Source organism: Arachis ipaensis, chromosome B1, assembly GCF_059453495.1.
Source record: "Arachis ipaensis isolate K30076 ecotype BB chromosome B1, ASM5945349v1, whole genome shotgun sequence".
In the NCBI taxonomy this organism is placed as follows: domain Eukaryota; kingdom Viridiplantae; phylum Streptophyta; class Magnoliopsida; order Fabales; family Fabaceae; genus Arachis; species Arachis ipaensis.
The window spans coordinates 50,216,419-50,231,587 of NC_142436.1; the positions used below are offsets into that span (position 1 = coordinate 50,216,419).

The 15,169-nt window shown below is 30.0% G+C and overlaps 1 protein-coding gene across 1 annotated transcript; it reads left to right on the top strand.

Annotated features, from left to right (window-relative positions):
- Positions 1-3,474: 3,474 nt before the first annotated feature.
- On the top strand, positions 3,475-12,913 carry LOC107630134 (protein NRT1/ PTR FAMILY 6.3). Its single transcript, XM_016333193.3, has 6 exons — positions 3,475-3,830; positions 3,936-4,113; positions 4,333-4,372; positions 4,708-5,279; positions 11,002-11,482; positions 12,323-12,913. Exons 1-6 carry the CDS (start codon positions 3,716-3,718, stop codon positions 12,722-12,724), a joined length of 1,788 nt encoding a protein of 595 aa, XP_016188679.1. The 5' UTR covers positions 3,475-3,715; the 3' UTR covers positions 12,725-12,913.
- The last annotated feature ends 2,256 nt before the right edge of the window (positions 12,914-15,169 follow it).

A 15,169-nucleotide genomic window follows, 5' to 3' on the forward strand; every position in this document is an offset into this window, starting at 1 on the left:
AACACTACCCCCAACATATGCGATAGGGAGCCCAAAACTTGGAGTTGAAAAACTTGCATCGACGCTACGCGTGGGCCACACGTACGCGTGGGCCATGCGTACGCGTGGATGCAGATTTTGGCCAGACACGCAAATGCGTAAGCGACGCACACGCGTGGATGGAAAAACGTTGGTGCACCAACATTGAGTCAAACGTTGGTGCCAACACTCATCCCTTTCGAAATCCTTCTTCAAGCCAACGTTTGACTCAACGTTTTCTTACAAATGTTGAGCACCAACGTTGACACCAGCACCAGTAAAATTTAGCACCCATGCAGATCACTAACAGGAATTACCAATTACCCCTCTTCAACATCACTGAGACCCATTCTAGCTTGCTTCAACAAGGCCAAAAAGCCCAATCCAAGGACTTGAAGACTAAATTAGAAAGTGTATAAATAGAGAAGAATTTGATTTAGAACACAGGAAGCAAATCTGAGATCTGAGAGGCTAGAGAGTCAGGATCCCAATTGGGAAACTCTGCACTCAATTCTCTTTGTATTTTCTCTTCTGCATTTTTCTGCAACTTCTTTGTTTACTGTTTTGATTTGAGCAATGATGAACTAAACCCCAAATTTATTAGGGGGAGGAGATCTATTGTAATCATAATGAATCAATGAAATTCTTCTTCTTCTCAATTCAATTGTGTAGCTATAGGATATCTTCTATTTTGATTGTGAATTATTCAGTCCGGAAGGGGTTTAATTCAACTGAATGTGGATGTGAGCCTCGGATGGGGAATCATCTACATTAGAATTGGATCTCTATCCTTCACAATTCTCCTAACCAACACCATTCGGGAGGAATTGAGGTTTTGAGAATTTGTGTGGCATATGGATGAGAGAATATGCTCTAACTCTTCTCATGACAATTAGATCAAGGAATTGGCAAGATTGATTGTGATTAGAGAGATTGGATTGCCAAGGAATTGGGATCTAATCAATTTCAATCTGCCATAGATCTACTCATATGATTGAGAAAGGAGTTGAGACTCAATTGGTTCATGATAGATTATGATATCTCCAATCCCTGATGAATTATTTTCTTTGAATTTCTTCAATTTAGATCTCTCTGAATTTAATTCCATTGTTGTTATTCATTGCTGTTTTGATTCCCTCCACCTAATTCCCCTTTATAATTCATGAAATTTAAGTTTCACTGCAATTTAGATTCTGCAAATTTTGATTCTGTAATTTGATTAGAGGACGACGCTGGTTAGGGCTCTGCCGCCATCGCCGTCGTCATTGAGCGCTAGTGAGAAAAGCTCGAGGAAGAGAGAAAACACGATGGAAGAGAGAAGAAGGGGGTGCTTCGTCGCCGCTGAAGCTCTACCGCTACTGCTGAGGCTTGCTGTGGTCGCCGTTCTGCCACCATCGAGCTGTTGTGCCGCCGAGGAGCTCGAAGGGAGGAAGGAGGGATGTCTCACTGCCGTCGTGCTCTGTTGCCGCGCTGTCATCAACTGGAGCTCGCTGCTGAGCTGCTGCACCGTCTCCAAGCCATTGTGTCATGATGCTTGCCATGTGCACCCAATTGGATCTGCTCGCATATGTGTTCTATGTTTTCTCGGTAATGACCTTTCTTCACTCCATAATCATTTTCTCTTCTTTTAGGTTTAATTTAGGGTTTTTCCTTTCAAACCAATGAAAATTAATTAATTTTGCATTCTAGTTTGTGAATTTTAAAAGCCATTTATTGAATTGAGGCGTTGATATCACTCAAGTTCAATTTCACTGTATGATGATGATGATGCTTTCATAAATATGATTAGTATATCCATTAGAGTTAGTGTAAAGTTCTTTCAGGTTGTGTGAATTTGAACTCCAGTACAATGGGTTATTGTTTATTTATTATCAAGCCTAAGAGTACATGGAATCCGTTACAATTTGTTTTCTCAAAATTTTGATTCCATTGTTGATTTTATCAGAGGAAACATGAATTCAGAGGAAGCTGCACAAATTTCCAAAAAAAGTACCAGGTCCTTAGCATCATCTTCTGCATCGACTTCTAATAATGCATCTTCTGCAAAAGTAAATAGCCTGGGAACACTGACAGGTACACTTTTTATCTTTTTTCTTTTGCTCTCGTTATTGCCTAGGAAATTTGTTTCTTTTTTATCTGTTATTGTCCGGCACAATATTGCTCCTGTTTAGGAAAGTTCTCGTGGAATGCAAGGTTTGCTACTATTGTATGCTTTACCAGTAAGGATTGCTTGAATTTTTATAAATGTAGTTAATCCAAACAAGTTTTGTGATGTACATAAATGGCCTCATTGAATTACTTCCATATTATTAGTTTATTGTATCTTGTATATTGTAACAGCTAACAAGTTTATAGGATTACTATAACAGCATGATAAAACCTTCTTAAACATTATTGTAGCCGTGTAGGTGATGAATATTTTTGTACTGATTTATTAACAAAATTTTATTTTTCTCTTTTTTTTCTGGAAATTTTGTAGAGTCTAAAGAAAAACCTACAAAAGTTATTTAAGAAGGAAGGTAATATACCTATGGTTCATTTATTTATCATCAATCTTTTGTATTGACTGAGATTGTAAATAGTTTGATTTAACTAACAAACAGCATCCCCAATGAATGGTCGAGTCAATTGGATTTGATTAGAATATATATATATATATATATATATATATATATATATATAAATTAAAAAAAATTGACGGACACAAGGTTACATTTATACAGAGTAGCTATGGTATATAATAATATGGCTATGCTTTAAAGGTAATGCAGTAGAAAAAATAAGTGTAACCTATTTTAGTAAGCATGGAAGTTGAAAAGCGTAGCCTTTGGTTCTGAACAGCATCACTTGAAAATCACACCCTATTCCCAAACGCAAAAAATGTAGTTTTTGGTACAGAAAAGCGTAGCTTTTGAAATAAACAACGATTGAATAGACATCCCCTACTAAAGCGTCTCCATAGTAAAAAAATGTAGCCTTTTCCTAAAGCATCATTTTCTTTCATTCTTAGTTACACTTTTCAAGTGTGGTTGAATGGATATTTTTCTTATATATATATATATATATATATATATATATATATATATATATTTGGTGTTTGTATATATTTTTATTATATTGGTGTAAAAAAAATTTGCTTATTCACTTATAATAAATTTAATTATTTTATCATTAGATTTAATTATTTAATTGATTAATTATTTTGTTGAAACATATTTGAAACAAAGATATATAAAATATATATATATATATATATATATATATATATATATATATATATATATATGTGTGTGATAGCTGATTTTTAACATTATAAAATATTTTTGGATTCATAGAGCATTTGTCATTTAGAAAACAATTTTCTGGATTTCAAACACTAGATAACAATTTGTATAAAAAATAAAAAAAAATAAAAAACGGCATCATAATTAATTTAATGTATCCTAGTTCATGATTGCCGAGGAGGAACTTAACTTTTTTCACACATAATTCTAATGAATGATTGGGTAGCTAGCTAGGCAAAGAGCCTCTCTCATCTATGATGAACATTATTAAAATCTCAGTCGTAATTCCTTCATGGTCCCTCCTCACCTCGCTCTACTTATATATAAACACAAGCCTCCGAGAACCTTAACTCCCTCGCCCTCACCCAACTTGGTGACCTTTTCCCGTCTCTTCTCGATCTCCCCAATCAAAAATGGCAACTTTGCCTCAAACACAAGGGGAGACCATTCCCGATGCCTGGGACTACAAGGGTCGCCCAGCTGAGAGGTCCAAAACTGGTGGTTGGGCTGCTGCAGCCATGATCTTAGGTCCATACTACTATTACCACACAAATGTTTTTTTATTTTGTACAGAGATCAGATGATGAGAGTGTAAAGTTAATGTCTTGTTTTGATTGTTTTTATGTATAATAGGAGGAGAAGCATGTGAGAGGTTAACCACGCTTGGAATCGCGGTGAATCTGGTGACGTATTTGACGGGTACGATGCATTTAAGAAATGCTGCTTCTGCAAACATAGTAACCAACTTCCTCGGAACCTCATTCATGCTCTGCTTGCTCGGTGGCTTCTTGGCTGATACTTTTATTGGAAGGTAGAATGTTGCTTTCTTAATGCTTTGTGTTCAATGATACTTCAATCTCCTTGGAATATTTTACTTCCAAAAGGGAAAAAAAAGTGTTTGAAAGACAAGAGCTGGATTTAATTATTTGTTTATATATATAATTTTTTTTTATTCAGATTAACTTTTGTCTTTGCACTTTTTACATGTGATCACTCACTGGTTTTCTTTTGTCCATTCTGTCCGTGACAGATACCTCACCATAGCCATCTTCGCAACCGTTCAAGCAACTGTAAGACATTCCATTTCATCTCTTTTAATCATCTTTCCACTATGTTTATATTTACATATCATGATATTAATCACTCCGCTTTGCTTTCGCCACCAACAAAAATTGGATTCTACGCGCGAATGAGTATGCTCAAGGAGAATACTTTTAGGACTTGTTTGCAAGTTGGAGTTTAAAAATATATCCTAATAAAATTCCAACTCGCAAACAACCCCTTAAAAAAAATTACTTGGCTTCCTTTGGTGAAACAGAGCATGTCCTGCTTTCAAGTTCAGTTTTTTAATTTCTTTGTTTAGGTATTAATAAAAATTGTGTATGATATTGTGTCGGTACAACAGGGAGTAACAATCTTGACAATATCAACCATAATTCCGGGACTACACCCTAGGAAATGCAAAGACCCATCCACACCTTGTGTACCTGCATCAAATACCCAACTCATGGTACTATACTTGGCGCTATACACAATCGCCCTCGGCACCGGAGGCCTCAAATCTAGCGTCTCAGGCTTCGGCTCCGACCAGTTTGACGAGTCGAACAAAGGGGAGAAGGGACAAATGACTAAGTTCTTCAACTGGTTCTTCTTCTTCATAAGCATAGGGTCCCTTTTGGCTGTTACGGTTCTTGTTTATATTCAAGATAACTTTGGCAGGGACTGGGGTTATGGTATATGTGCATGTGCTATATTGTGTGGATTGGTTGTGTTCTTGTCTGGAACTAGAAGGTACCGGTTCAAGAAACTGGTGGGGAGCCCGCTGACGCAGATCGCGGTGGTGTTTGTGGCGGCATGGAGGAAGAGGAGGTTGGAACTGCCGTCAGATTCGTCGTTGCTGTTCAACGTTGATGACATCATCTCTGATGAAGCAATCAGTAAGAAGAAGCAGATGTTGCCTCATACCAAGCAGTACCGGTAACACTTTTACCCAAGTTTTTACCTTATTATAAACAGTCCGTACAGACATACATCACGTATTCATACATGAGTATGGTTAGAGGGATAAAAAAAAAAACAGATAGAAGTTATCTATTTATTAATTATCATAATAATTAATAAATATTAAATAAGATAAATTATAATTATTTTAATTAATTCTTCTATTATGAAATATTTTTATTTATATATTATTCACTCTAATCATATTAAATATAAATTAAAATTATTTAATAAAATTAAATATTAATATAAAATACATAAATATATATTAAAATTAGAATAAATTATATATATTTATATAATAATTAATTTTATTATATAAATAATATTTTTTTATTCACTTATCCATCTTTTTAGCATCAATCATACTTGAAATTAAATTTGAGACATCAATGCATCAAGCTAACACTTGAAATAGTCAAACAGGGGGAGGAAAAAAGTAACCAGACAGATAAGGAATTAAATATCTTCTCTACCTTAAAAGGAAAAAAAGCAACTTTATAATTATTTTTTTCAGATATTCTAATAAATTTGAGGAAGAATATTACGACATTAACATTTTTAGTTTAAAAAAAATTAATTAGTATTAATTTAAATATAAAATAAAAATAAAAAATTATTGGTTGTCTAAAATTTTTAATTTTTTATTATATAATCCTTTTATACTATTTTATGTTAATTATGATTTTCATTTTTTAATATATATAAATTAAAGTATTCATATATTATATTATGTTCAAATACATTAATTTTTCCTTACAAATACATTTATTTTCCCCATACACCAAAAGAAAATCAAAACAAAAATCAATTTAATAAAGATGCAATACTTATAATAATGCTATTAAATTAATGAATCTCGTCAAATAATTAATAAAGATCTAATCAACAACAAATTAACAAATATTTTTAAATTATATTTTATATTAATTAATTATTATTAATTAGTTATTATTTAATTTTTATTTTTAAAAAATATATAATTAATAATTCTTAATTATAATTATCTAAAATTAATTAGATGTTATTTGTCTATATTTTTCCTAAATTAATATATTTAGTTACAGTTCCTTCAACCTTGGGAAAGAAAAAGTAGTGGATAATTACATATTGTCCCCACCTTTTATTTCCCTTTCTCACAAAGCGTTCTTTCTGCATATTTAACCAGATTTAATGCTTGATGGGTTTAGTGTATATATTAATTATATTAGAACTGTTGATTGCTGACATTAGATTTCAAAAGTAATTACATAAACAAATCATTGCGTGCAAATATAGGACACTTCAAAATTTCGAAGGGAGAAACTTATAAAAATGTAAATTCATGATTCGGAAAAAAATATGAATAATCGAGTCTAGATAGTTACGTTTCCGTGAGCCTTGGGAATAGTTGAGAACATCCCTGGTTGAATAAACGGTGCAAAAATATTTATAAAACCTTTGAAAATTATTTTGATAAAATAATTTTTTGTCCAAATTCATAAAAATAGTTTGTGATTTTAATTTAAAAATTGATCACTCCGTTAATAATCAAATTCATATTTAAAAGATTACTCTTTTTTAAATTGATTCTCGAATAAATTTTTAGTCATATTATTAGTCTTTAAAAAATAAAATATAAATTAAATTAATTTTTTCGTTAATTAGATGATGATATATCATATTAAATGGTATGTGACATAATAATATAGTAGTATTACGTGTCACAAAATAATTAGTTGATATATCATGTCAATGACATATATTATTTGACATATATCATAAATTTATTTGTAATTAAATTAATCTCTAAAAATATACAGGTAAATAATTTTTATCTTTAAAATTTTAAAAAGTGGTCAAATTAATTTTTTTTATAAACTTTTCATATTTTTTTATAATACTAAATTTTTAACATTTTTTAATCCTACTCATTTTAATATCATTTTTTATACTTTAATAAAAAAAATTTTCTTTAAATAAATAATAAAAATAATTAAATTATTATAAAATTATCTTTTTATTTGTAATTTTTTATTTTTTATTTTTAAATTTTAATTTTTTTTGTAGTGAATTTTTTTTATAGAAATAATTTTATTTCATTATTATTAATTATATACTAAAAATTTTAATTTTTTAGATTTTACCGAATAAATATATAATGATTATTTTAAGTGTTTTAAATAAAGGTTTCATTAGTGTTGACCATGGATGGGCCCCGTGTATGAATTGAGCCTTTTTAGCTATCAATCAGAATTCAGAAACAAAATTGTCTATCGACCAAAAAAAAAAAAAAAACAAAATTGTCTACCAAATACTTAAATGATTGAGAACTAAAGTTGATCATTGAAATGGACAACTATTGTTTTAGGCTCTTCTTTTGTTTTTATGCTGACTGGGGTGGCCTCCCATGTTATTCCATGAGCTCAAAGGAGAAATTAAAATAAATTATGGAATAATTAGCACATCATGTTTATGCTCCGGATGCTATGTGATTGATTACTTTTCATCATAATCATATTTAGTAGATACGTGTATCTCAGAGAAAAATTACTTAAATAATAGATTTTAATATTATTATATTTCGGTAATTACAATAATTATGCAAATATTATTAAATTAAAGTTATATTTTTTTATATTTTAGTAATATTTTTTTAAATAACATTTTTTTAAAAATATTATTTTAATTTTAATTATAATAATATTATTTTTAAAATCTTATATTTATTATATTATTATATCATAGTCATATTAAAAACAATCCTACTTAAATATAATATTTTCGTCACATAACTACTCGTGACATTACCTGACACTATAAGAATGAAAATGTTTTTTAACAGATAATAATTAGGACGTTGACACGTTTGATATAATGTAAAGGATTTTTTAAATCTTCCTCTCCTTGATCAATGACACTCGTATGAGTGTCCTTTTTATTTGTTAAAAGTAAATATCTTCCGCTCTTTTCTATCCTGTCTTCTTGTTTACTTGCGAGCGGTGACCACAGAAGTTATAGCAGCTTATAATGCTAGAAAAAAAAAAGTTATTTACTATTGGAGGAAATTAAAATGCTCCCTTTTTTCTCTAGGTAAATTTCAACCACAAATTATAAAAGAGGTTTGCATAATCATTACTCTTATGATAGTACTAGTTAAGAAACCATAAAATGGAAACTTTATTTTGATACGTACATAATGGACGCAAAATATTTGTTATACATAATTATCATAGTGTGTTAAATTAAATCAAATATTATTAAAGAAAGTGATATTCTCTTCTTTTACAAGATGTGTAAATAACACTCATCTCTTTTATAGGATTAACATAACATATTCTTTAATCTACTTGACTAAAGTATTGTATAATAACCATTATAATTATATATGTATAAACCAGTGATAATTGTTTGGTTGATTTAAATAATAATTTTATTATTATAATTATTATTATCAATGAATTATTATTAATTTATATATACAATTATAATATTAAAAGGCATTTTAGTCAAATAAAATAAATTATATATTATTTTAATTTTATAAAAAATTGTATATTTTCTAAATAAAAAATTATTATTTGGATATGTTACAATTTTTTTCCTCTATTATTTATTTATTTCCTCTATAAATAGAAAATAAATAGAATGTTTACATAGAATATATTAAAATATTGATAAATTTTCATATTTCTTGTTTACTTGTTCCAATAAGATTCTATTTTGCTGAAGATCACTATAGGTAAAGGGTAGTTGAACAAAGTAACTTTTTCTGGGGATGGAGGGAGTCTCTCACGTTATCCACTTCCTTACTAGTATCCCATTATTCCTTTTATATTTTACTCATAAAAAAAATTATATAAATTGATGTATGTCCCCTTAATCCACAAACAACTGTCATTTTAGGGTAAAACATAGAATTAGGAATAGAAACTCAAAAAACTCTACTAAAAAAAACTCATATATATCTCCTTAATGAAACTCTTAAATTAAGTTGGGCTGATGAATTAATAATCAACTTTTTAAAAATAAGATTTGATTGTTAATACATAACTGTGCAATTAGCAAAAAAGAATTACACTAAAATTCATCTATGTATGTGAAAGTTATAGCCAAACAATTTATTAATATATAAATACAATATATAATTATTGTTCACTTGTGAATGCAAGCAGTAGTACCCTTTGATTTTTAAAAGAAAAGAATAAATAAAAGAGTAACGATTAAAAGTCCTAATTTATTTTTAAAATTATTTTTTAATATTTAAATGAGAAAAATGTAGATATATATTTTATTTTTTGAAAATATCAAAACGTAAAAATTAAGAAAATAATTACAGAGATTCCCAATTATCTTTCCAAATAAAATTAGTGGAAGTAGAAATCACTAGGACTAAAGCAATGGCAAGCCTGTTCCTCAGTTTACGTGCACGCCTCATGTCCATATGCATATGTGTCCTATTCACCAATCAACCCCTCTCGTTCTATAGTCTTTCATACCTTAATTTTTGTCGCTGTCTTCCACCCAACCAACCCAGCGTTACTGTGATACTGTCACGGACGTGAACAAGATTTTTATTGTTTGTGCCATCTCTAGGTCCAAGGACTACCTATGATAAATCATGAAGTGGCATTTCTAACCACAGACGATAGATAAATAGAATTTATTTTTATTAGAATTATTATTATAATCATTTATATTCTTTCTTTTATAAGTTTAAATTTTTAAAAAAACTAATATCATGATGGTATCAAATTTTTTATAATCTAAAATTTTAGAATTCGCTTTTTGTTGATCTAAAAAATAAAAATTTTAATATAAGACAAATAAAAAAATAAAAAATATATGCCTATATAAATATTTATAAAAACTCAAAAAAATTTCGTGTGAAAAATATATTAAAGATATAATTATTTATTTTTTTTATCAGTTTAAAATTTTAGAAAAAAAAATTTATAATAAAAGATAGTATTTCTCTTTACGTAAATATTTTTCACTTCTTACACCAAATCAACTCATATATACATTGCTGTTAAATGATGTGTAGGACTAATTGATCATGGTCTCATATTTTTGCAGTAATAAAAATAAAAAAGCTTCTTTATTTGGTTGATATGCCCGATACATGCATGCAAGTTCTTTGAGAAAATAAACAAAAAGAAAAAGTCTAAGACCAACAACTTTATTAAATTTTGGCTAACATGTAATCAATAAAGAAAAGTGAGCCACTAGATTAAATCTCACACCTTTAAAATCATTTTTAATAGCTATTTGATAGTTACAAATCATAAAAGTTGCTGGCTCCTAGCACTCCTCAAACAAAAAACATACACTCACTTCGTGCTAATTACTACCAAAACCTTATTATCAAATGAGCACAAGCACAACTTATATCACGTGGTTTTCTGGCAAGGTGATTCTATCTTGTCTGTTATACACTAATAGGAGGTATATCCCAGTCAATTTTATATTCACTTGTCAAACCCGCTTGCTATCTGAGATTAATGCTAGCTCCTACCATGAATTGGAATCTATAGAATTTCGGATACCCTTTTATCAAAGGAAGTTAATTTGGACATCCCTTTCAATAAATTCTCCTTGGTATTCGAAAGAACTTTGAAATCAATCACATACTCAATTTTATTAATTAAACATTTTATTATTATTATTATTGTTATTATTATTATTATTAGATAATTGAATGGTATGCTCTTTTCAGATTCTTGGACAAGGCTGCAATTAGGGACTCAAACACCATCGGCGGCGAAACCACGGCGGAGAGAAAATGGTATCTATCAACCTTAACCGACATTGAAGAAGTAAAAATGGTTTTAAGGATGTTGCCAATATGGGCCACCACCATCATGTTTTGGACAGTCTACGCTCAAATGAGCACATTCTCAGTGTCACAAGCCACCACCATGGACCGCCACATCGGAAAATCGTTCCAAATCCCGGCGGCATCACTCACCGTCTTCTTCGTCGGAAGCATACTCCTTACCGTCCCCATCTACGACCGCGTGGTTGTCCCAATCATGAGAAAATCACTCAAGAACCCGCAAGGCCTGACGCCTTTGCAACGTATCGGCGTAGGGTTAGTACTCTCAATCTTCGCCATGGTTGCAGCCGCACTCACTGAGATAAAGCGATTAAGGGTCGCTGAGTCACATGGATTGGATCATGATGATGCTTCTAATAAGGTATAACATTCTTCATTTTAACTCGCATGGATATACGCCAACTATGTTAGGTGTACATACAAAATTTATCACTAAGAACTAGTTTGCCTAACAATTTAATTAAAATTTTTTTAAAAATAATTTAAATAATAGATACTGATATTAAAAGTAGTTTATAAATAAATTATTTTATATTTAATTTTTTAATTTAAGAATATTTATTTTTTAAAAAATATAATAAAATAATTTTTTATTATAAAAAAAGTTATTTTTTTAATTTTTTTATAAATATTTAAATAATTTTTTAAAAAATTATAATTTTATTTTAAAAATTACACCAAATATTAATACTATACATTTTTATAAGTTAAAAATTAAAAAAAATTACTTATTAACTTAACTAAACAAACTCTAAATTAACTATTCATATAAGATATATATTAAAATATAAAATATATTTTAAAAATAAATTAAATAATATATACATAACAGCTGTTTTAACCATTAATTTTTTGTATCCACATATATATATTTTTTTTTTTGCACATTTATGCATTGTACGATATTACTTTTAATATTATCGTGAGAGTATGTGTCCAGAAAACTTAAATCGATAAGGGATATGTACATAAGTTTTTTTAAATTTGATCCGTGATTTGCAGTACAACAAACGCGCTGAATAATGGCAATTTATTTTGATAATAACAGCGGTTTAAAATTGTCGTTAAACCGACCATTTCAAATTAAATATATCTTCTTTTTTATAAATTTTGGTGTAAAATTATTTATTTTAAAAATTCAAGCTGATAAATTATTATGTCTTTAACAAATTGCGCGTATTTATATTTGTGAAACACACAGGTGGTACCGTTGAGCGTGTTCTGGCTAATCCCTCAGTTCTTCTTTGTGGGGTCAGGAGAGGCATTCACCTACATAGGTCAACTAGATTTCTTCCTAAGGGAATGTCCCAAAGGGATGAAAGCAATGAGCACCGGTTTGTTCTTGAGTACCTTGTCCTTAGGGTTCTTCTTCAGCTCCTTGTTGGTGACCATAGTGGACAAGGTCACTGGAACCCGAAAGCCATGGCTCGCCGACAACCTTAACAAAGGGAAACTCTACAATTTCTATTGGCTATTGGCTACTCTAAGTGCTTTGAACGTCGTGATTTTCTTACTATGTTCCAAGTGGTATGTTTACAAGGATAAAAGGCTTGCCGAGGAGGGCATTGAACTTGAGGAATCAGACACTGCTTACCATGCATAGCTTTTGCTTTATTTATATTAAAACTCAAAGCCTAAAATTACCATTGTGGTTGTGTTAACCATTGATGGATAAAGAAGAAATTAAAGAAAAAAAATATGTATATGTAACGGCCACAATTATCCCTGTAATGTTGATAGGATTGATACCACGTACAATAGCAGTGTTATAACCGCAGTTACAGTTGCGTAATCTCGTACCATGCATAGGTTTCTAATTTTGTTAGCAGCTGCTTAGTAGTGTATTTTTATCAAAGTGCAACAGCATCGGTTAACAATTTATATAATATTGCTAAGAAGATAATAACATGAAGTTATTTTATTTAATTTAATATTTATAATTATATATTTATTAGATTTAAAATTATATATTTATTATAATTAAAATTATTTTTTTATTTTAATAATAATTAAAAAATATAAAAAGGGAAATGAACTAATTAAAAAAAGGCCAAAAAACTAAATTATGACTCCCAATAACTTTCAAACTATGACTCTCAAACATTATTCAATTTATAATCATCTTTTTTCATTACAAGAGAAGCGGATACTAGCGGCGATTTTTTATGATTTGCGACAATTTGGAACTACCGCTAAACAGAATACTAGTAGTTTAAGGACCGCCGTCTTTTAGAATGTAGGATTAAATTTTGCGACAATGTTCAACAACCGCTGATATAACCACCACTATTTAGATATTTTGGGTCGTTGGATGGAATTGTGGCGGTTCTGAACTGTCGCGTTATGGTCAAAGATGATTTCACCTTCTTTTGCGACGGTCACTAACCGCAGCTATTTGGTGCTGTAATTTTTTCTTCCAAATTTATTTGCGGCGGTTGTAAATCGCCACCATTTTATTGCTGCTAATTTTTTAAATTAAAATATATTATTTTATTTTTCTTTAAATATTCTGGGAATACATATATTTTTTGGGGATTATTTTTTAAATTTAATGTTTTTATCAATTCTTTCTAAAAATTTAAATTGAGTACGAGAACTCATGAAAATTTAACTGCGAAACAAATTAATATATTTATATTAATATGAATACAGTATTTTTCTAATTAATAAAGTATATTAAACAAAATATATACTTCAAATAAAATTAAATTAAATCCTAATCTCAATTTTTTGCTATGTCCATTCAAAGAATTTGTCTGTGCAGCGATGTCTGGTGGCAGCTCCCCATCTTGTCGTTGAATTAGATAACTTAGAACACTTTCTATTGCTTGCCTCTTTATCTTCTCTGTTGCTATATTATCCTCCACTGCCTTCCTCTTTAATTTCTCTACTGCTACTTCTTCCTCCACTGCCTTCCTTTTCAATTTCTTTGCTGCTACTTTATCCTCCGCTACCCTCCTTTTCAATTTCTCGGCCGTCACCTCTACCTGTAGTTCAAACAACATCCTTTGGGCCTCCTCTATTTGAGCTCCATCCAGAGGAGACTACGAACTCAGATGAAAGAGTTGACTTGGAGTCAGTTCGAAACCCATGCCATGCACTATACCTGCTCTTTTCGGAGAGCTTGGTTAAGGGAATCATTTTCTGGCAATATTCTAGCGGATTCATTATGCTGCTTAATCTCCATAGTTTTTTTCTACAAACATAAATAATCATACATAAGTAATTACGGGCTAGAGCATATTCAACACAATTTTATAATTAAATCCAACGAGAAACAATATAAAGGATTAAACATAGTACTTACATCAATGCTCCGAGCTTCTTCATGTATATATGAGCCATCACGTCGTTTGCGCACTATGGTCCATAACTCTCCTCCCTTGTAGTTTTGGCAGTAACAATATAGTTTATACTATAACTGTATTAAATCCAAATAAAGAAGATATAGTCTAAAATACAGTTCAAAATGAATTCAAACCTAAATTACCTCCTTTTTTCTTTGCCTTGCCAAGCTTTTAGTACCGCCAATATGAGTGAATAGTTATTTCATTCGATTCACAGCATTTTTTCTGCAATTTTCTTTTTATGCCATAAAAAATAAGATTGATTAGACACCAAATTTGTCCATATTAATGTACCATAAATAGTAATATTTCTTAACAAATTCAAAATAGGTTACCTATATGTCAGGGTCATTACAATAATCAAGGAACCATCTCCAATGCTCTTTATCAATTTTTGCCCGGCGTCCCTCAAGATTTTGCTCAAGCGTCCTTGTTGATTTGTAATAATCATGATACAACATATTCCTTGCATCCTTCCAGGACTTCCCTATACTTTTCAAAATTATTTTCTTAATACTTCCACCTCTATCTCCATCAAAGTGGAACATTTCCTGCAACGATAAGTTCAAGCTGTTAGTAATTATACAATGAAAGAATTGATTTAATTCAACAATGCTATAAATGTTTACCTTTATGTAATCATTATAAACCCTATCTTTGCCAGGCACCTTTTGCCAACTTTTCTCACAGATAAAAATTTG